The 23,618-nt window shown below is 42.5% G+C and overlaps 1 protein-coding gene across 1 annotated transcript; it reads left to right on the forward strand.

Annotated features, from left to right (window-relative positions):
* Positions 1 to 1,132: 1,132 nt before the first annotated feature.
* f8 (coagulation factor VIII, procoagulant component) lies at positions 1,133 to 16,590 on the forward strand. The gene is made up of 25 exons (XM_031587190.2): positions 1,133 to 1,412; positions 1,974 to 2,062; positions 2,390 to 2,512; positions 2,843 to 3,055; positions 3,316 to 3,492; positions 3,736 to 3,960; positions 4,459 to 4,708; positions 4,920 to 5,091; positions 5,196 to 5,277; positions 5,516 to 5,733; positions 5,927 to 6,077; positions 6,200 to 6,409; positions 6,835 to 7,984; positions 8,100 to 8,265; positions 8,593 to 8,838; positions 9,285 to 9,513; positions 10,463 to 10,645; positions 10,967 to 11,083; positions 11,243 to 11,314; positions 11,903 to 11,988; positions 12,351 to 12,512; positions 12,660 to 12,801; positions 13,767 to 13,912; positions 15,449 to 15,631; positions 16,070 to 16,590. Exons 1-25 carry the CDS (start codon positions 1,153 to 1,155, stop codon positions 16,223 to 16,225), a joined length of 5,208 nt encoding a protein of 1,735 aa, XP_031443050.1. The 5' UTR covers positions 1,133 to 1,152; the 3' UTR covers positions 16,226 to 16,590.
* Positions 16,591 to 23,618: the final 7,028 nt, after the last annotated feature.

Below are 23,618 nucleotides of genomic sequence, written 5' to 3' on the forward strand. Positions count from 1 at the left end.
AAAATCGCTGGTGATTTGGCTCTGTAAATGGGAAACAACCAAACCAAAGAGTTAAATACACTTCTAGTGAAGTTCAGAAGCAGGAACCCCATTTCAGTACGTCCCTTTGTCACAGTTTCATGCACCACACAGTTTAGTGCTGGATTCAAGCCAGCTGTATGGAGCAATTTGAAGTAATTCATCATTATCTTAATAATGAGAAAGTCTAATAAACTTTATTACCTGGCAGTTTACAGAATAGCGTCTTTTGTGTTGTCACGTTATTATTTTTTGCCGTTCACAATGTGACAGGTTGATACATATTCTTGTTGTGTTGCACAGTGAGCCAGTGAACAGGACCGCTGTTATTTTCACTGCTAGACTCCAATGATTTGTATCGAATCATTCAGTGTGATCCTCATGCATATTGTTCATTTCTAAGTGTAATGACACATTTACATTCACAGTACTAAATGAATCATGCAATGGCTTAACTCATTTTAACTTATTGTTTGCTTCGTGAAAAGAAGTCTACGATTTCTTCATAGACAGACATCAATAGAGAAGGACTGCGGATATGTGTAATTGCTTACTACTTCCACAGGGGAGCAGAAAAACACAAGTGTGGAGACACAACATTGTGAGCAAACAGGAATGGGGATAATATAGGGATATTGTCCTAGGGTGTATGTTGCCTAAATATGCAGCGATCAGTCCCATTAGTAATTGATTCTGAGTGGATTTTGCATTTCCGTTCAATTCTCTTGAATTTAGCGTTTCTGAGAACTACAAGGGGAACCGGATGTGTTTACATCTTGGAAAGTACTCTCTGGGGTAAAACTTCTACAATTGTGGAATGTGTGTGCTGATAAAACTATATCCTCCCTTCATCCCCCTCTTCCTTCCTCTTACTTTCTTGGCCCAAACTCGCTTACCCAATTCATCATCGCTGCCTGCCCTCCTCCCTTTACTTTCGTTCCATTTCTCACTTGATTTGTCCCTCCTTCCTCACGTCAGCTCCCCCTGTCTGTTCTGCTTTCTCTCTCTTGTAACTTCTTTCTCTGTTCTTCTCTCTCTCTCTCTCTCTCTCTCTCTCTCTCTCTCACTCATTATCATCCAACACCACCACCTCCGACTCGCGATGAACACCCACTACCCCGCCCACCCTTTGCCATGTGGTGGCAAAGCCTTTATATTCCTGCCTCAGTGACCTCAGCTCAGAGCAGACAGAGTGAGTCTGAGGAGACTGATCAAAGAGCTGTGAAGAAGAAGAAGAAGAAGAAGATGCTGCTGCTGGTGTCTGTCATACTCTTCCTAGGAGCAGTGAGACAGTCCTGGGCCAAAACCAGGACTTTGGAGTACTACATCGGCGCCGTGGAGACGACCTGGAACTACCTTGATTCAGGGGACATAGACTTGGCCTCCAGTCAAAGGTAACAGCAGCAAGGGATGTGTTCTTATGTGTCAGTAGCCTTTCATCCCATACAAAAATGGGGTGTTACTCATGGCAGTTTTTATAATTTAGTTTGTTAATGTTGGTATATACATGTGGTATACCTATGTATGTCTCTCCCACTGACTAGAGCATGTGGTTTGTTTTGGGACGTAAGTAATACAGCAATAATCTTAAAATGTGTTTTCTCTTGTCAATAAACAACGAACAAAGGGCAGCAAGAATGTTTGGAAATCTAAATATGATATTTCAGATTAACACACTAATTCAAAGGACTGAAAATAGCTGTGTTAAGACAAATGCCTAAAACTTTTGCACAGTAGTGCATGTATATATGTATGTATGTATGTATGTATGTATGTGTGAAGGGCACATAATGGTTTTCATTAAAGATTTGTCTATATTTGAACCTAAATTCTGCATCTATAATTATGTCATCATTCAGAAAAATGCCAGGTAAGAGTCATTCTGTGCCAGTCACAGAGAAATAATGAGTGGTTTCCCTCTCGTTTTAATCTCTTATCATGTTTTCTTCTTCCAGACCTGACATCCCAAAATATACCAAGGCCATTTATGTTGAATACAAAGACTCCACATTTACAACCCAGAAATCAAAGCCGCCATGGGCCGGTCAGTATGACATTACATAAAACTGTACCGACTGATTAGTTGATGTCAAGTAGCCAAAAATAGTACACGCTTGTTTTTTCTTAAATAACCCTAATTGAGTTTTATTTTTAAGCATGCCTTCATAAGATTAAAGTGGTGTTAGTGCTTTGTTTAGTTGCTTGAAATTTGTACTAATGTGTGAAGTATGTTGTAGTCTTAGTATGTAATGACTTAGACAATTAAACCTAGATCATTATACTTTTTTTCTAGAAGACCACATAATAACACGGGTTCACCGTGACATGGGCATTGTTTCCACACTCTCATGGATGTTGTTTTGTGTGCCAGGTATCCAAGGTCCAACCATCCGAGCCCAGGTGACCGATAAAGTTGTGGTCCATTTCAAAAACTTTGCGTCACAACATTTTAGTATTTCTCCCATTGGGATTCCCTACTGGAAACAATCAGAAGGTTAGCCCCTCTCACTCTATGGAATCTGAATTATTCATTACTTTATTTCAGTATACTATATAGGTGCTGAATTGTTTGTAAAATATATTGTGTTAAAATACTACCTTTCTGAAAAATTGAGATACATAAAAACAATCTCACTGACTGGATGAAAATATTAATTAGATGAATAAAAAAATATATATTGGATTTTTTTATATATATAAATTCTGTATCAGGATTTTCAGAGACCAACTCATCCACCTGGACATTTAAAATGCACAATAACAAATGCTCTTCTCGATACTTACTGTAAAGATGATCCTAACCGATGTTTCTGATTCCCTCTAGGTGCGGGATATGAAGATTCAACCACCGCTCAGGAGCAGGAGGATGACGCTGTTGCTCCTGGCGGCTACTACACATACGTGTGGGACATTCACACCCAGAGCGCCCCGACGTCCACAGACCCAGACTGCCTCACGTATTCCTACTCTTCCCGAGTCGACATAGTCAGGGACTTCAACTCGGGGCTCATCGGACCATTATTAATCTGCAAAGCAGGTTTGGAAAAACATTACCATGCTTCCATCAATGTCTAACTAAAATCCACCTCAACTGACCTTGTTAATGGCAGTTTGAATTTCTATTACTGTGAAAGGCAACTGCATGATTTCAGAAAAATAAGGCCATCTTCTTAATAACACACAATGACTACATCACTCCAGATGACTCTCTGGAGTGATGTAGTCATTGGGTGTTATTTAGAAGACGGCTTTCTTTTTCTGAATTCATGCATTCATCATCACCCTGTCACCCCACAGGTGTTCTGACAGATGAGGGCAGGCAGAAGGTTCCAGAGTTCATCTTGCTTTTTGCTGTGTTTGATGAAAACAAGAGCTGGTACAGGAACCTGGAAAGGTCCCTGGACAAATTCAAAAAGCCTGAAATGGCCAGAGAATACCATACCATCAACGGACATTTCAACTCATCTTTACCTGGTATGTTGGACGTGGAGTGTGCTTCAGAGACATGGTGGTGTGACTATGAGACAGAAAAAATAGAGTCCTCTTTACAGAGAGAAAATAATACAGAATAGTTACTATGGAAATGGGAAAAAAGAGAAAAAAACGATGGTAGAAAAAAAAAATCCTGAACATGTAATGAATTCACACTTTTCACTTGAAAGAATTTCCCCCTCTCATAGCTGTTGATTGACGGGACAATTGTGTGCTGTTTTGCAGGTCTGACTCTGTGTCAGGGCTATGAGGATGTATCCTGGCACCTGATCGGTGTGGGCACCTCTCCTGAGATCCACTCCATCCAGTTTCAGGAGTACTCGCTGGTGGTCATGAAACACAGAAAGGTGTCCTTGGAGATGACCCCCATGACCTTCACTACGGCACTGATGAAGCCGCTCTCGGAGGGGAGGTTCCAGATCTCCTGCCGGATCCACTCCCATAAGCAAGGTAGGGGGAGAGATCAGATATCACACCTCAGATCTTTTCAGTGTCAGTCAGTCTAATTATCACCATGTCATGGCATTTCATTCTTGAAATGTGTAATATGCGTTTTCCCACAAGCAAGGTAGGGTTACACTTCAACCTCCGCAAACCTTAAGACCCAACTGTTCTCAGATGCTTTTTGTTAACTGATCAAATGCACTCTACTTTTTATTGATTTACTTTTGTTTTCTACGTTCTTTAAGCTTCCTTTTAATCTTTTATTTTTCTATGCTCTTTTAACTGTTATACTGCAATTTACCTTTTTCATCTCTTATTTTTCTATGTTCTTTCAATAATGCACTGTGCCTTTTTTGTGTTCGTGTTGTTTTGTTCATTGCTCATTTAAAAGCACTTTGAATTACCAATTTGTATGAATTCTGCTATATAAAGTAACTTCCCTGGCCTTGTCTTGCCTAAGCTATTCCATATACTCTAAATAGTTTGCACTGTCTCTTCCTGTAGCCGGCATGAGTGCCATCTTCTCGGTGGAGACATGCGCAGATGCCACGGGCCCAGACAGGCGCAATGCCAATGATGAGGAGGACTTCGGGTTCTCGCTCGAGGACCTCATGTCCACTGTTGTCTTTCAGCGTGGAGGCATTGCGTCCGTCCTGAGGTCGGGGAGTAAGGGACGACCCAAAGTGTGGGTCCACTACATCGCCACAGAGGAAGTGACCTGGGACTATGCTCCAAATGTTAACGAGGGTGACAGGTAAGAGACAAGAGAGAGGGGGAAAAGAGAGAGCGTGAGAGAGAGAGAACTTCAGATGGATCCGTCATTATTTTGTCGTTAGTTCATTCATAAATAGAACATCAGTTACTTCCATTATTTTGGGAACTCAGCACGAAAACTACATTTATTCGTTTTTATCCATCACTTGGTAATCTTATGCTATCTTGTCCTATTGCTGTGGTTATTTAAGGCTTTTTTCCTCTGAGAACTTGAGACGTGATCCGCAGCGCTTGGGGAAGGAGTATAAGAAGGTGATGTATGTGGAGTACACGGACAAGAGTTTCACTAAGAGAAAGGAGAGAAGCCCAGGCAAGGGACTGATGGGGCCCGTCCTGACGGGAGAGGTTGGAGACAAATTCCAGGTAAACGCACCATGTGGGATCTATTGTTAACGTCAAACACATGTAGATGATTTTGTTGCCATGTTGATCACAAAATGTATGACCTTTTTAAAATCTCTTCACAGATTGTTCTCAAGAATCTGGCTAATCGGCCATACAACATCTATCCCAATGGCTTGACAAGCATTTTGTCACTACATCGACAAGGTAAGACCAATTTATTTTTTTCAAATGCACACACACACACAGTGAGAGAGAAAGAGGGAGAGAGAGAGAAGTGTAATGAATTTATAGACTTGCTAAATAAAACCTTAGTTGCATACATATGTTTTGAAAACTCAAATCAAAAGGATACATATTTGTAAATTTGGATGTAAATTTATAAATCGTACAGTACATAAATTGATTAACTTAAATACATTTCAACTTTTCCACTTTTTGCCAGCAACCCATAAGGACATGAGCACACTTGCAATACAACCAGGCGAGTCCTTTACATACCTCTGGAAACTGACATCTGAGGACGGTCCCACGGACGCCGACCCACGATGCCTCACCCGCCTGTACCAGAGCACTCTCAACCCTGAGATGGACTTAGCCTCTGGGCTAGTGGGACCCTTCATCATCTGTAAACAAGGCTCACTGGACCGGTCAGGCAGAGTGGTGAGCACAACTCTAAACGTTTTCTAAGGACACTTTGTGAAATGTATGATTGACCATGTACGTATATTAGTTTTAAACTAGCTTGTAATGTATGCATGCATGGACAGTATAGTCCAACTTCTATTTGGACGTCACAATATAATATGACTTTCTGATGAAAGTGCGTTGGTGTGGTATGCTATAATGTTTGCAGGTAACTTCAGATAAGGAGAAGCATTTGATGTTTGCCATATTTGATGAAAACAAAAGCTGGTACCTCAAAGAAAACATTAATAAGTACAGTGACGACCCTTCTGCAATAAATACTCAGGATCCAGATTTCTACAACTCTAATGTTATGAATAGTAAGTATACTTGTCCATGTTGTCTATTTTGTCCATACTTACTGCTTTCTGTTAGCCTGCTGTTCTAGTTTTAGACATCAGATGTCTTGATGACTTAGACCACCCGTGCTCTGTCTTCACAGCTGTAAATGGACTGATGTACAGCAACCTCCAATTTAAGAGTTGCCTGGGCGACGTCACCTTCTGGCATCTGGCAAACGTGGGGACACAGAGCGACTTTCTGTCAATTTACTTCACTGGAAATCCTTTTGAGAAAGACAAAGTGTACGACACAGTCCTCACACTCTTCCCCATGAGCGGGGAAACAGTTGCAACAGAGATGGAGACACTTGGTAAGCATCAGGGATAAGAGAGTTTTTCTGATGTGCTATGTGCAAAAAGACTGTGGTACATAAAATACATGTAGAAATACACTTAAGTGATTGATCTATTTAAGTGTGCATGCCATAGGCTGAATGCCATGGTGGAAGAGGAAAGGTGGGTATGCACAAACAGGACAGGTGTGATGAGTCCTGCATTTCATCACCCTCTTTTTTAAACATTTGAAGGATTTTACAACAACTACACGACTCTTTCTCAAGAACTGTTACCCTTCAACAACCTAGGGTTTCCGTTCCAAAGAAAATCAAATATCTGAAGGTTTTCAATACAAGTACATAACTCTCTAGAACAATTTCAGTACCCGTTAAACAACCAGGATTTCAGAACCAACCAGTATAACTCAATTATGTGAGAATCTTCCACTTTGTCTTTACAGGTGAGTGGGAGATCAGTGCTTTTGACCCTAACCTGAAAGCCAAAGGGATGAGTGCCCAGTATTCAGTGTTCCACTGTGAAAAGGGGTTACCCCTGGTGGACACTGAGGATGATTATGATGATTTTGAAGATTATTTCCCACTACCCATGGTGAGGGGTGCCAGAGGAGGCCAGGGAAACCGGACCGTAGCCATCCAAGTGTGCCGGAAGTCGCAAGGAAATGACACACAGCTGGAAAACACTCTCCCCATGGAAGGAACGGAAAGCAAGAGAAAGATGGTGTGTGAGGTGAAGTACATCAGTGTGGAGGACGAGGCGGACAATGATGTTCTCTCAAATGGTGGGATACCCGAGGACATTCTGGAGGAACTGGATAAAGAGTTGAAAGGGGACCTAGAAAAGCGACAGAAGAGGTCACTAATAGTGGAAAACACTGAGGGAGACACATCAGCGGAAGAAGACCTGGAGGTCAGTGGTGGAGCTTTGCCTGATTTTCCAGACCATATTGATTTGGTAGGTCTGGGAGAAGCCCAGCTGACGACAGTGGAGAACACCACTGAGGTAGATGTTGATGAAAGCTCTTCAGAGAAGAACAAAACCTTAAATGACTTCTTTGGAAACATCCTCCGAAGACTGGTCCAACATTCTTTGAATGACCCTATCCAGACACTGAACGAGACCTGGGAGGAGGTGAACAATAGCGTGGAGAATGATTCTGACCGACAAAACAGGAGCAAGCTACAGAGACGACAAGCACTTGACCTTATAAAGCACACAGAGGAGGATAGTTTGATGGACCTGCATAGCGGTAACGACATCCTTAGAGAACCAGCTCTGATTGAAGATAACACATTGGACAGTCTAAACTCACTGTACTTTGCTGACAAAGACCCAGATAAGTTAATGGTAGACCTTGGCGTCCTGGAGGATTTGTCCAACTCCACAGACAATACGACAGACACAAGACAGACATTTTCATTTGAATATGACGACTACAGTGATGAAAAGAACTTCTCCATGAATGATATCCCTCATGAGGAGCTTTTGAATGCAAGAGCTGTCAAAGTAAACTTCCGCAGCTATTACATTGCAGCTGAGGAAATCATGTGGGATTACGGAATCAAGAAACCCCATCAACTCATTAAGCCAAAGTAGAGTTGTTTTCTTTCATTGCACACAAATACACCTACTGCATGACTAAACAGTGGTAAAGAGAAAAAAGTAAAAATGTCACTTTTCACAATAATGTGTTTTGTCACCCCACAGAGAAATGCGACGTGGATACAGGAAGTACTTCCCAGAGTACAAGAAAGTAGTTTTCCGTGCTTACCAGAATCGAGACTTCCAGGTGCCTGTCAATCAAGGAGAACTTGATAAACACCTTGGAATAATGGGACCAGTGCTGAAAGCAGAAGTCAATGATGTGCTGACAGTGAGTTTGTTTCATGCTGAGGGGTTGTAATGTTGCTGGGGTATAGACCTGTACAGCGGGCCATGATTTAGCATGCTAATGCCTTATCTTCAAACACAGAGATTTTGGAGATTTCAGTTTCAATTTATCATAGCATGTTGGTTCCTTCTTAAGCTCTTGCCAGAAATGAACTTTTTCAACATTTTAACTTCTTTTCAGTAGTTAAAAACCATAACTTTACTCTCCATTTACATCGACCAGTGCTTACATGTAGATGAATCCCACAACAGGTCAAAGGTACTGAACGTATTAATGCTTTTTCCTGGTTTGCTCCTAACCTCCAATCAGGTGGTCTTCAGGAACAAAGCCTCCAGGCCCTACTCTCTGCACCTTCAGGGGGTTTATGACAAGTTCCAGGGGCAGACGTCTCCCAGCGGGATCCCTGGGCAGGACTTCAGGCCAGATGAGGCCCCCGGAGAGCCTGTGCCTCCTGGGGAGGAGAGGGTCTACAACTGGAGAATCTCTAAACGTCAGGGACCTGCCGCCAAAGATTTTGACTGCAAGACTGGCGCCTATTACTCCAACGTTAACAAGGCAAGGCTTTCTATTTTTTTCTTATCTACATTAGGGTTCAAAGTCTTAGCATGGGCCCCCAAACCCTATCCCCTGATCCCAACCGTCTACACATCTACAAAGGTAGGGTGACCAGACGTCCTCTTTTGCCCGGACATGTCCTCTTTTTGAGACCTAAAAAATGTGTCCGTCAGGGATTCCAAAATCGTCCGGGATTTTGCCTCGTCGGATGAATTACATTATAGTTAAACGTGAACTAGGGCCCTTGATAATAGCATGCACCAGGGCCTGTCGTAACTACCTTACGCCACTGTGCTATACACTACCCATCCATCCAACCCCAACCCCCCCCCAATCACATTTTATATGCTAATAGTCTACCTGCATTTTGAATCCAAATTCCTAGTTTAATGCCGCTATGAACTGAGAAATGATTTCCTTTTTTCTCTGGTATGTTTCTTCACCAGGAGAAGGACATAAACTCTGGACTGATTGGCCCCCTGTTGATCTGTAAGCCAGGGACTCTCAAACCCCCCACACTTCAGCAACCAGGGGTACGGGATCTCTTCCTCCTCTTCACCATCTTCGATGAGAGGAAGAGCTGGTACATGGAGGACAATATCAATACATTCTGCACTCCCCCTTGCAAAGCCAATAAGAATGACCCCTGGTTTGAGATGAGCAACAAATTTTCAGGTAACTGAAAACAGTCCTCCACTGTTTATAGATGGCCTCACATGTCACAGTGTTCTTTAAGTTTATTTTTGGTCCTTTTTCTAGCCTTTATGCAACAGTATAGCAAGACAGGATATGAGAGTGGGAAATAAGAATTGACCACAAGTCAGAGTCACACACAGGTCCCCACAGGCACCCATTCCGGGTGGGGTGATGATGCATGCCACAGCACTTCCACCGCTGTGTTCTCGAATGAAATAGCATAATGATAAATGGTAAATGGTAAATAGACTGCATTTATATAGCGCTTTTCTACTCACAGAGTGCTGTGCACATTAATCAGACATCTACCCATTCATACACTGATGGCGGATATATCATCATATACTGTGTAGTGTTACTTGGACTGCATTGCACTCTACTTTAGACACCTCACTGAACATTATAGTTCTAGAACATGAGGCCTCATTATCAGAGGCATAACATAGTGCTGAAAAGGAGCACTGACCATAACAAACCTATCCACCCGAGCAACACACGGCTGTAGAGGCAGGTGTTGTTATGTTGAGATCTGAAGAGGATAAAAGCGGGAAGAAAAATACATAATTACAGCACTCAGTGTACTGTGTGTAAGTTGGCACATTGGATCGTTAGGGATGGTGCTTCGGTTCATGTAATGACGAAAATAATTGCGTGTTTGTGTATGTGTGACAAAGAGAGAGAGAGAGAGTGCGAGAGAGAGAGAGAGAGAGAGAGACAGAGAGAGAGAGAAAGAGAGAGACACAGAGAGAGAGAGAGAGAGACAGAGAGAGAGAGAGAGAGAGAGAGAGAGAGAGAGAAAGAAAGAAAAAGAGAGAGACAGAGAGAGAGAGAAAGAGAGAGACAGAGAGAGAGAGAGAGAGAGAGAGAGAGAGAGAGAGAGAGAGAGAGAGAGAGAGAGAAACTTTCTAACTTCAGAAATCCTCTCCAGCCATCAATGGATTTGTGGCGGAGACCCTTCCTGGGCTGGCTATTGAGCAGTACCAGCAGGCCCGCTGGCACCTCATGAACGTGGGGAGCGGGGGCGAGTTCCATGCTGTCCACTTCCACGGACTCCCATTCAGCGTCAAGAACGGCGAGGAGCACAGGATGGGTGTGTTCAACCTCTATCCAGGTACGCATGCAGCTCACCTACTGGTCAAGTCATCCACCCACACTTTCACGTGTCCATTCATAGCACTGAGTTAACATATTTGAATGAATATAGGAATTTAATGAATGAGTACTTTAATGAAATATTTAACATAATAAAAATACTTTGTTATTATCAGATCTTACAGATTTTTAAACTAGCATATTGCAAGTTTACTTTGCGAGTTTATATGGCTTGCCTGGGAGTCCCCTGGGAGTTCCCCCCCCCCCCAATGGGGTATATGTACACAACTCTCTCCAAACATCTGTTTCTGACAGTTAGTCCCTCTGGCTGTGTCTGCAGGTGTGTTTGGTACGGTGGAGATGTGGCCGCCTATGCTGGGTACCTGGTTGGTGGAGTGCACCATAGGGGAGCACCAGCTCTCCGGCATGAGAGCCAAGCTGCTGGTCTATAACCCAAGTAGGTGCCCAGTCAGTCTCGCACCCATCGTCAAATTCTGAATTTGAATTTTAGATTAAGGTTCATGTTTTGGAATTTGACATTATCAGAGGCTAGCAATCCACCATAAGTATGTGAACAATCATTGTCTTTGCCCTTTTTTTTTTTTTTTTTTTACAGAGTGCATTCAGCCACTTGGGATGCAGTCAGGAATGATTGACGATGAGCAAATCTCAGCTTCGGACTACTATGGTAATTTCTCAAGCAGTAAAGAACTTGCTGTCAGTTTAAGGTTCTTGCACAGTGTTTCAATGTGTTTTATTTCATTATTCATTGCGTTCATGTGAGTATGGATTGGGGTTCTGAGAGAGCACCGATGAGGAGACTTTAGATACTTTTAAATAATTGAGTTAGAGATTCCTATGGACACCTCCCAAATGGTCCTCTAAACACGAATACAAAAGTGGTGGGGGATCGAATGCAGAGAAAATAACACAAAATGTGTTCCAGTCATAGAAGACGCAAACAAAAAGAGACTCATCGTTCCTAAGCTTTTGCCTATGCAGCTATATAAGCATCCTTTCTGTGCATTCATGTTCCCGGAATTCTGCAGGGTCATTTCAGCCCAGCTAAGGCTTCAAGAGCTGATTGGAACTGCCACAACTAAATGAATGTGACAGAACCATTTCAATCTACCTGACCTGTGATTGGAAAATGCACAGTGCATATATCCATTCCATTATTCTCCTTCCAGTGCTGCATAAAGCACACTTTTTTTTTAAAGTAGCTTTGACAGTAATTAATAGGTTGCCTTTTTTCTCTCTCTGTTCCTTTGACCAGGCAACTGGGATCCAAGCTTGGCCAGGTTGGAACTATCTGGGTCAGTTAACGCCTGGATTGGCAACACAAAAATATCATGGCTACAGGTAAGGTAGATAGATAGACATAGCACACCTACAAGATCTCACTTCATTGCAACAGTATCATAATCACATGTATTGTTCATTAGTTAAACTTGTCAAGGCAACAAACACTTCATTTTACCTACATCTTGTTACATCTTGAGTATAGGCCTACCTCGTGACACACTAAATGTTAGGTATGGCATAACGGCCGCCAAGGTGTCCCTTTATATAAGGGATAATGTATAGGGACGAACAGGACGAACCATGACGCGCAGCCGTTTCTGTTAACTGCTCTCAACAATGTAAAAAGCATAAAGTGTTACATTAGAGCGGCCGGAACCCATTACAATGTATGCAGACAGCTATGTTGCCTCTGTAAACAGGTGGACCTACGGAAGCCTATGCTAATACACGGAATCCAGACCCAGGGAGCGCGAACCACTATGGGCCTCTCAGAGACTTTCACCATGTTCTACACCCTATCGTACAGCATGGACAACGAGCATTGGAATATCTACCGAGGGAATAGCTCCGATCCATCCAGAGTGAGTATCTCTCATGTGTTTGGGCTTCGAATGGGGTTTTATAGTTTACATTTTATAGTTAATGTTTACATCATTGTATTATATTTGCATGATGAAGTCGGATGTCATTACTATTTTTTTGGTTGAAAATGTGGTTTTGTTGAACAGTTTCGAGGCAACCAGGATGGCTCGAGCATAAAGGAGAATCTCCTGTCCCCACCCGTCCTTGGCCAGTACATCAGAGTGAATCCAACCGAATTTAAGGGCCGTCCCACTTTTCGCTTGGAGCTGCTGGGGTGTGATGTAAATAGTGAGTGTCTTTTGTTTGCCGAAATGCAATTCACCTCTGCAAGGACATGCGCTGCTTTTGAACATTTCTATTGCTCGCTGTGATCTTCTCTTCAGTGAAGAGCCAGAGGGTATTGAACAATACATGTGTGCATTCTCTGTATTCAGCTTAATGAGCGTTTCAAAAGAAGTGAATAATAGTTTAAATCAAAGCTTTTTTCATTTGACTTTTTTTTTAAAGTAGCATGTTGACAACAGCACCACACTTAACATGAAAGGGGAAAAATATCTTGGCTGTGAGCTCCATGGTGTGTTTGTGAGCTTCACTGACTGACAATGCCTCCCACAAGACTGGCTTCACTGTGAGGCCCTGTCACACAGTTAGCCATACATATCAGTAATGGGCGCTTATGTAAATATAATGTGGAAAAGCCCCTCAATTTATTTTCTTTTTTCTTCTTTTTTGTTTCTCCTTACTTCCAGCTTCCCGTTTCATGTTTTGTAATCTGAGAGTTCTCTTTCTTGTTCAATTCTCTTTTATCTTGGCAAAACATCATCCTCAACGGTAGAATGGGAGAGTGTTGATCAATGCTTTGCTTGGCTGTATTGAAGTCATATATGTCTGTCAGATGTTAAAATGCCTTTTCATACTTGGAGGAATATGTTAGCATGCACACTGAGACACAGAGACACTAAGACACCGAGAACTAAGGATGAACTAAGAGTTATCTTTGTGTGCACGGTGAAAGAGTTACTATCTTTCTCCAAGCTCTTTAAGTGTTGACTGTTTTAAAGTTATGTCCGTCAGCTTCAAAACCAAACCTCACAGCTTCAAAGGTTTAACAGCCTGTATGTCCTTGGGTTGTTTAATCCCACCGAGATAAGCATTAAAAAACGCTTGCCTCTCTATTCCCCTTTCTTCCTTGATTCATAAACCAACACTGTGAGTAATCTGTCTCTGTGACGCTGTTCTGTCTTTGACACCAGGCTGTTTGATGCCTCTGGGAATGCAGAAGGCCATTCCTGACAACAGCATCACAGCCTCCACCTACCTGCACAAGTGGCTGCTGGCTTGGGCCCCTGCCCTGGCAAGGCTCCATAAGGAGGGCCGGGCCAACGCCTGGAGGCCGAAGGTAAGGGCTCCGAGAGGTCCTGAGGGACTGAGTCATCGCACTCTTTAACATATATTCATTTAGCAGAGGCTTTTATTTAAAAACAATATATACACAAAGAAAAAACAAAACGACTATACTTATAGTACAGTTATACAGCTTCTCATCCCTGGGTTATCCATGAGCTTGGTGTTTTTAGTACCTTGCTCCTCTAGTTCCTCTACGAGTTGGGCTTCAGGAGTACCGTCCTGGCCCTGTGGTGATATGAGGGTCTGTCAAGGCAGAAGACAAGAGTGACATCACCAGAATGGAACTGATTTGAACGGCTAGCTGATACAGGCTCATGGGCTCTCATAGGCACTGATTCAAAAGTCCATGGTAATGACCAACAAAAAGACTCTTTAATGTTGCATTTCTAGTTGCCCCTGGAATAGCAAGATTCTGCATTTAATGTACTTTTTTTGTAAAGCGTGTTGCCTGGAATTAATTAATTTATAAATTAATTAATGAATTAACAATTTATTATAATAAATAAATACATGAATTAACACCCCAAAGAGGGGAAGTTTCTTGATATTAAAATAATAACAATACACATGAATATCTTCATTCTGGAGAGGGGGGAACACATTTTCCTTCAATGACAAGAGATCAAATGTTTTAGTGAAGAGAGAATCACAGTCATTCAAAAGGCATGAGAGCCATACTGAATACCTACGTATATACACAAAATGTTTATTTAAGCTTTTTCGGTAGGGTTTTTAAAATGACTTTAAAATTAGGGCTAAAAATTGCCCCAGCTACCTTTTCTCCATCTAGGCCAAGGCTTCAGCCATGGGTAAATATCCCACTATTAAAGGAAATCAATCTCCCTGGAAGGAGTGTCTTTCTAGGTGGGTGGGTGATTAAGCATAGAATGTTCCAGCAGTGCTGCCACATTGCTCCCAGGCAGTAGGAATAAAGTGAAGCCAAGGAAACGCCCAAGTTCAACACCATTGTCTCTCTTCATGTATTTACCCGGGTTGAAAAATTGACCACTTATGTCAGCTTCTGACGACTTCCCTCTGCCACCACACTGAATGCGTCTTTGTCTGTGATAAGGGGGTTCAAGACCTTTTGTTATTTTTAGTGGACTCACTCTAGAACATGCTGACATGGATTTAGTGCTGTTTTTGTAGTGGACGCATTGTGTTTAGTTTTTGAAAAATGACACCCTGAGGCAGATCCGTGAGAAATGTTGCTTCATCTCAGACTTCGGTGTCTTCAGGAAATCGTGACTTTGTCAGTTGTGTCCATCCATGTCATTTAACCCTCCAAGAAAAACACCCGAAAATGACCTAAACATAAACACATAAAGAAAGCAACCACCTCTAAAAACCAGCGAAACGACGTCTTCTCTCACCTCAACTGAGTGAACTTACAGTGTCTATGGTGGAGGCAGGCTATCCGCCTGTCTAAGTGGAAACAACTATCCATCAAACCATCCCCCATTGCAAACAACACGGCTATATTACCACAGATTTGACTCTAGCTTTGCCACTGGCACTCTCTTTCCAGAGCAATGACCCCCACCAGTGGATCCAGGTGGACTTCGGCAAGCAGAAGAGAGTGACGGGCATCATCACGCAGGGGGCACGGGCCATGCTCCAGCCCATGATGGTCACCGAGTTTGCAGTGTCCACCAGCGACAACGGCCACTCCTGGACCATGGTGATGGAGGACAGGACACAGAGTGTGAAGGTGCGTGTTGTTTATCACACAGGGACCTCACACACTCACTCACACACACACACACACACACACACACACACACACACACACACACACACACACACACACACACACACACACACTCACACTCACACTCACACTCACACTCACACACACACACACACACACACACACACACACACACACAGTCAGGTTGTTCTTAATACCAAGCACTAGTTTCACAATGGAGCAATCAAAAGAACCACAGATGGTCTATTACTGATTGTCTTGCGGAGGTTTGTAAGTCTGCTAAAGTGTATGCGGCTACTGGATAGATCTGTAATAAGCTGTCAATTACTATCTTCATACTACATGACTGATGCCAAAGAGGCTTTGAGGACAATTATTTTTATAAGCTACAGAACTAGAGGTTGAAATTCACAGAGCCTGTGTATTCTTTAATTTCAGATCTTTGAAGGAAACATGGAACACCATGAAGAGAAGATGAACCTCTTTGATCCTCCTATCTTTACCCGCTACATCCGCGTACATCCCAAAGGCTGGATTAATGACATCGCGCTTCGAATGGAGTTCCTCGGGTGCGAAACACAACAGAGGATCTAAATGCGCCACATGAGGAGGATGGAAGCCGAAAAATAATATTGAGCGCTTGCTTCTGAAAGACTCTTTTGTATAACTCATGACTATCCATGTTTTTTCTGTCAGTGCTGGGTGTTACACATTGATACACACAAAAGTCACATGGTGAAGAAGGTTAGATTCCACATTCCACTAATATATCCACACAACCTCTGTTTAATTTGAAATCTCTGTAAATATCATGTAAATCATGCTGTATTTATTTTGTATATCAAAAGTATTGGTATGTCACACTTGTGTGATATATTGTGTTTGCACTGTGAAGAGAGAAGAAAGACTATTTTACCTGGGGGATTTTATGGGGGAAAATTAAACTTATATTTTAAATATCAAATGTCCTGTCTCGTCAGTAAACCAGAAACTGTCCTCTTCCCTTGTCACTGACCTCTGCTCTAGTGGTCCAAACAGACTCACACCCAGTTCAAGGGTCTGGATCTTTTCCACTGGACGTGGGAAGAATGGCGTTTGTTTCCTCGCCATTTGTTTGCCATCCCCAAGAGACACTGTAGCGGAGGCAGTGCTATCCAGTTGTTATTCCTCTCTCTTTATTTCTGTTGCTTTTTCTCCACACTTTCCTCTGAGAAGGCGAGCACCTTCGCCAGTATCCACACACCAGGGGCCCTTTATCTGGCCAGCGTCAGTGCTCTCAGTCTTGCCGTGTTTGTTCGAACGTCATATCAGCAGGGTATGCTCTGTGTTAGGCTACCATGGAAAAATGTGTGAAAGAAATGACTGGTGCAAACTGATGGTTTGAAATACGGCTGTGGTTAGAATGAATTGAACAAATACTGTTATCACAGTAGGGAACATACAGAGAGAAAGAGAAAGAGAGAGAGGGGAAGAGAGAGAGAGAGAGAGAGAGAGAGAGAGAGAGCAAGATAAATGTAAAAGACACACATGAAGACGTTTATAAAATGGTGTGAAAGAGGATGTGTGTGGAAACGGAAAGGAAAGGGGAGACGGATGATAACGTTTACATGTTCTTGAGATCGAAAGGGAACTGAACTATCAGTTCCGCTTGCAGAGGAAGTTTCCCTCGGAGCTGTTTAACTTGGATTTGAACCGTGGTATCTCACCCTGAGAAAAACACTGGCGAAAAGCAGGCCAGGCTCACAACAAGATTCTTGTAAACACATAACTTTTAAGCAGTTTTTACTCTTTCATGTCTTAACATTTCACATGTTTGTGTACGACATACAGGGACACACACAGTAGATGATTTGAGTGTGATCAGTGTGTGATGAGTTCCATCCACGTATGACTTTACTGCTTATTCATTCATAATTCATATTTCTCAAGCTTCTTGAGACATTTCCAGTGAAGACATCAATGTATGGTGGATTTTTGTGTGTCTTCATTTAGGTTTTTTCGCACTGCGTCGACTTTTCCTGTAACTGACTCATGCCCAACATGCACATACATCAGTGTCACAATTGAGTGAGCCTTTCAGGGAAGTTCGATCGTCCTTTCGACTATGACGTTGATGTGAAGTGAACATTTGACATTTGTTTAGACGGGCTATCGCAGGAGAGGCGATTGGCTTCAGGGTGACAGCTGCTGTATGGATGGCTCTCATCACAGGTCCAAAGACCCAGTGGTATTATTGCTGGAGGAGTCCTCAAAGGAAGGAAATAGGTGTAACCTCCCCATAACAGGCGTCTCTGCTGTCCAGTCTTATCACGGCATTGCATCACTTTCAGGAGAACGGCCAGGATTGTGGACACGCAAACAATGGGACCGCAGCATTATGACTGGACACTGGAGGGGGTGTGGGTTGTTTAGATTAGCTTAGCTTAGATGGATAGAATGAAACGGTTTGGTCATAAACACATGTGCCACAACATGTGCCTACAAAAGCATTGGCACGGCACTGTCGCTTAAACATACTGCATTCTGGAAAGTAGGAAAAAGGTTGCTAAAAAAGAAGCAAGCGTTTAAAAATGTGTGCAGGTCAATGACTCTGTCGTTATAGAGGAAAATGATGCATGATTCCTAACTGATTCCTACACTGATTCATGGACTGCGTTACTCAAATGTGTACGTTTCTTGTACTTTCCATCCCAGGCTTCACTGTTCATGCACCTAACAGGCACACCTGAGACTGGAATGTCTACAGTGACTAACCGTGGACTTTGTGAAAAACACGTGTGATAGGGTCTTGAGGGGGGGAAAAGTCACGCAGTACATGAGACGACAAATAAAACTCAAAGGCATCAGGGCTGACTAAGGAAACTTAGGAATTCTGGATATGCAATTGGAAAAACCTGTCAGAACAAGCCTCTTAAACCTGTGTCTATTTTAGGAATGCAAATCTAGCGGTTTGGTAATAATTCCAACAAGCTGACTATTCTGCAAGCATTAACTGGCCTTACCTCCCAAAGTCTGTAAAAACCCTTATGGTGATGACTCAGGCTTCACATAAGATCATTCACGGGAGCCCTTCCTGCGGACTGTGATTCAGCGCGGTTCCACAGAACATTTCCAAGCTCAGACCAATTTCACCCACTCACGTCTAACCACAGGCTGTGTGTGTATGTGTGTGGTAATGGGGGTAGTGCATGAATCAGATCTGCCTGTTCCCAAGTGATTCTGTTCAAGGCACTGCAAGCCACTGGTTTTACATGGCAAAGGTCAGTGTAAGTGTTGCATTTTTTGACCCAAACAGACTTCACCACACCGTACATGATCACATAGTATCATGACAAGGAGAGAACCAGTCCTTCTCTTCTACAAGTGGCATGTGACCAGTGCTACATGCAAGACATCTCTCAATATCACCATCTCCTAATCTCATAAAGAATGCATAGGGCGATTTCATACAAAATGTAGTTTGCCTAAAGCATGCTTTCATGGCAGGTGTTAGGGGATTTAAACCTGTTCAACTCAGGGGAGTTATTATGCATGATACGTTTTTTCTCAGTTACTGACATGTACAACATGCCAAGAGACCAAGGTCTGAGCCCTTGGCGGACAAATGGCAAAAACCCAATGCCAGGCTCTGATTGGCTCTCGTGGCTGTGTTGTGGCCGTGTCATCAGACCCAGACAGACAGTTTATATAACTCCTGGCCATCTGAGCAAGGGAGGGGTAGAGGGAGAACTAGAGCTGGAGATCTGGCTCCATCTATTGAACGTGCCCTGCCCCTACACAACCCCCTGGCTTAGTCGAATGCACTTTCACAGCACACTGGGCAGTGGCCTCATTGTGATGTCAACTTTGGGGAAAACAATGGGATGGTTTGGCGGGTTGCCAATATACATTAGCATCGTCTTGTCATTATGAAGTCTTTTTTATGCTTCTGTCTCAAGCCAGGGCTGGCCTTTTGGAAAAGAGCAAAAAAAAGAACTGACAGAAACCCTCCATAAATCTTGGAGAAAGTCTCCATTTCCTGTTTCCTACGGACTTCTCCATACACGGCACGTGCCATTGTTAGTGAAAGTCGCCAAGCTCATGATTCATTGCTTAGGACCCAGATATCATTGATTTTCATGTTGCATATACTGTGCCCTCTGTGTGTATAGGTGCATGTGTGGCTATTTTATGTGTGCAAGAGGGGTGGGTTGGGGAGAGAGGAGGGGCGAGAGAGAGAGAGAAAGGAGAGAGAGAAAGGAGAGAGAGAGAGACATAACTTAAGTTTAACCATACAATGAGCTCTTTAACAATGGTCTTGATTTTGCCAGTGTAATAGGTCTCAAGAGTGCTAGAAAAAATACAAACCAACATACAAACATGCTGAAATGGTTCCAATTTGTGATATTAAAGTGCTGTCTATGCCAACACAACATGCTCATAGCCCCACTGCCCTGCTAGGAGGGAGAACAAACCTCCAGACGAAGATGTGGTACAGTACGGAAAGCGGCGTGCTGACAGAACAGTGTTGTTTTACAATATGGCATTTCATTTTTTTTTTCTCTCTTTTTCTGGGTCACTCCTCTCTAAGCATACATTGGGTTTGTGCGCCGTAAGAAGTAGGTCAAACGACGTAATCACACTCAGTGCACCAAGGGCTAAACTGACCTGACAGCCTCCACAGCTGGTGACTGAGGTCTCGGCTGCAAACCGTCTGTCCGACGGCCAGGGAGAAGCATGCGTTCACCACGCACACATTTGTGTGCAGTGTGTTGGGAGCAGGCAAGCATGTGGACAACAAGATGATTCTGTGTCCTTTTGAAGACACAGCTTTGTTCCTACGTGGCTGGCGTTTGCCTTTAGAAGAATATGTACCTACTGTGTTGTTTTATGCACTTTAGTTTTCCCACAAAACATTTCTCTCAGACAGTTATTTTCCATCCTTATCAGTATTAGTGTGTCAATAGGAAATATCATATTTTACATTTTAAAACACTTTTGGAAGTGAAGTATTCCATTTATATGCCAGTAAAAGAAAGAAAGTAACAAAGCAATAGACCACAGTGCAGATTGAAAAACCAAAGGCCATCAGCTCAGCACGGGCAGAAACCAGTCTAACTTGACATTACATGAAGAGACAGAGAATCAAGGCCGTCTAAATCCACTGAAGACCTGTGTTCTCTGAAATGCTTAGACCTACCTGCCAAATACCTTAAAAAAACCAAACAAGTGTACCAAACATTGCTTCGGTTTTCTAGTTTGCCTTTTTTCTAGTTTACTGCACTTTGTTTGTTGTTATTTGATTAAAGGAAAAACTATTCAAGTCATTATTTTTGAAAGCATCCTCACATCCTCATCCTACAGCATTTTTTCACAAGTGCACGGTACTGTACATCAAAAATGATTTGTAAGTGTCTTTCGTGAACGGTGAAAAAGGTGACTTTTGCACGTTTCATGTGGTGTGCTTTTCTCATGTGCTGTACTTCATGTTTTGCATGCAGTGCCCCGTGCAGATACTTACCTTTAAAACAAACAAAATAAGTAATGTTAAGCCACACAACATTAGATGCTTATTGTAGGTTTATTAGAAAAGGAAGCATACTACAGAGGATCAAAAACAATTCACATGAACACAAATTACTCATACCTAGCAGCATAATGTCATTGAATCAGAGCCAGATTACAGTCAGGTGAGGCCCAGGGGCACCAGATTGCAGTCCACCTTTGTAACATAACCACAACAACAGAACAGCAGAAATTGCCGCACTCCCCCCCCCAAACCACCAATAGACTTGCATTAAAGATTGACCATTTTTGTGAGTGCTTTTCATCTTGGCTTTTATCGTTTTCACATGAACTATCCAATGTGGGCCATATTAAATCATTTTGGTCTACTGTAATGATCTTTTGCAGCGGTTTGTGTCAGTGTTTGGTGAACACAGTGGGATAGTAGCATAACATTAGCACAGCTACATAGCACTTCAGCTTTTGCAAGAATGGTGAAAAGTTGTGTTGTCATGTGTAACCACTAGTAACGGACAAAAACATGCAAACATAGCCTGTATGGTGAGAGATTACCTCCCCCTTTCAATCCAAGATTTACACAGAGTCAGTAAGCCACTAGACCATGGGGACGGGGGGCAGCCAGAGGTTTTACAGATAATTCAATATGCTGTTCACGGTGCACTCAGCCTTAAGTGTTGTAATCAGTCAAGATAGATAGACTTTTTCTGGGCGCCCTTTTGGCCTAGTCTATAATCCAGCCTTGTTTTGAATGTAGGGGGGGGGGGGGGTACAGTAACACAGAAATTATATCAAAAGTTTGAGGTTTGAAGAGGAGGTGCCCAAGTTGCACAAAGACAATACACAACGGTAGCATCGGGTCAGAAAGAAACACCTAACAAAATGAAACTTCATCATTGAGGTTCACAGAGAGACCCCCCCCCCCCCCCCCCAACACAGCTCATCTTAGTCAAAACTCAGACTATCGAGATAGGCTTGGTAAAAAACACGTCATTTTACATCTGCATGTAAATTTTTTTTTTATCCGAGACTTACAGCAACAGCCTCTGGGAGGTGGTTACAATGTACATATTTAAAGAAAGCATTAGATTTATATATGATGCATACATGAGCTGTACTCCAACAAGGATTTTATAGGGGTTATGTAAACGGTTATATGATAGTTTGAATGTAACAAAAAACATATATCCTCTGTAGAATTGACACAGCATATATTTATATGCAGGCACTGCAATGTCATGAAAGGGTTAATTTCTTGACAGTAGTTAAAAAAAAAGTGTACAAATTAGTCAGAATAAAATCTGACAGTGATAAAAAAAATAAAAAATAAAAGAATTTCCTAATTCGACAGATTTAACATGTAAGTGAGGTAAAACAAAAAGAAAAAACTGCACACAGAACATCATTAAACTGTATGCTACTGCCAGTCAGTCAATCAGATATAATATATGCATTATGTGGAATTAAACTGCTGAGTCATTTATGCATTGGGTTCTATTCCAAGGTAATGCCATGGCAACTCCCCACAGATATAGAGAGGAATTTCAACAGTTTCTGAGGTAATAGCTGTGAGATGACTTTGTGTTATCCATATAAACTGACAGTAACAGTGACAAAAATCCCAGTCTTGTCATACACATTTTTGAGTTGCAGACGGTAAAAACTGCAAAAACAGACAGAGGCCTAGAAAGGCTTCTGGGGAACTGGAACATAAACTCAACAGGGCTCAGAAATGCTCTCTTCCTGTTCTCTCCCCCCTCCTCCCTCTTTACACTTTACAGTGCACACGCACACACACACAGACACAGACACACACAGACACACACAGAGACACACAGAGACACACACACACACACACACACACACACACACACACACACACACACACACACACACACACACACACACACACACACACACACACACAGACAGAGCTTGAAGAGTTACATTTGGTTAAAACATAAACCATGTCATGGAAGACCGTCCACCACCAACTTGCGGAAGAAATATGCTCAAGCTAAACAAAGCCAAGAATGTGGACAGCTGAACTCAATTAATGGCACATGTATGCTGTTTTCAATAAGCCCGTCTAAAAAGCACAGATAAAGTAGCATACAGTTCACTTTGGGGTTCTGGATTGTATAGTCTTTCTACAGCAAAACCGCAAGATAGCAGTGTGCTCTGCTTCACAACGTGTACTTGTTCTGTGACTCCAGAGAAGAGAGGAAAATACTGCGGTACGTGACTTAAGAGAGGTAACTGAGCATGGGGAACTATCCAACAAGCAGTCCCTGAGTTCTTGAGACATTCTAAACGGTGAGACGAACAATAATCTGAATTTCAAATGCACTCCTCTTAAAAGTATGAGTCTGACTTAAACTTGCATCCTGCCCCAAAGGATTTGATACAAAAAAAAAGGGGGGGAAAAATTAAACGTTATCTTCACCTGGAGAACGGGGCAATTGAGGTATGTCCTGACCTGGAA

This window comes from Clupea harengus, chromosome 20, assembly GCF_900700415.2.
Source record: "Clupea harengus chromosome 20, Ch_v2.0.2, whole genome shotgun sequence".
Classification (NCBI taxonomy): domain Eukaryota; kingdom Metazoa; phylum Chordata; class Actinopteri; order Clupeiformes; family Clupeidae; genus Clupea; species Clupea harengus.

Excerpts from the sequence above, each read along its gene's own strand:
- f8 (XM_031587190.2), top strand. The coding sequence starts at position 1,153 with ATGTGGTGGCAAAGCCTTTATATTCCTGCCTCAGTGACCTCAGCTCAG. Across the intron at positions 1,413-1,973 it reads GACTTGGCCTCCAGTCAAAG|ACCTGACATCCCAAAATATA; the intron begins GTAACAGCAGCA and ends TTCTTCTTCCAG. Across the intron at positions 10,646-10,966 it reads TGTGTTCAACCTCTATCCAG|GTGTGTTTGGTACGGTGGAG; the intron begins GTACGCATGCAG and ends CTGTGTCTGCAG.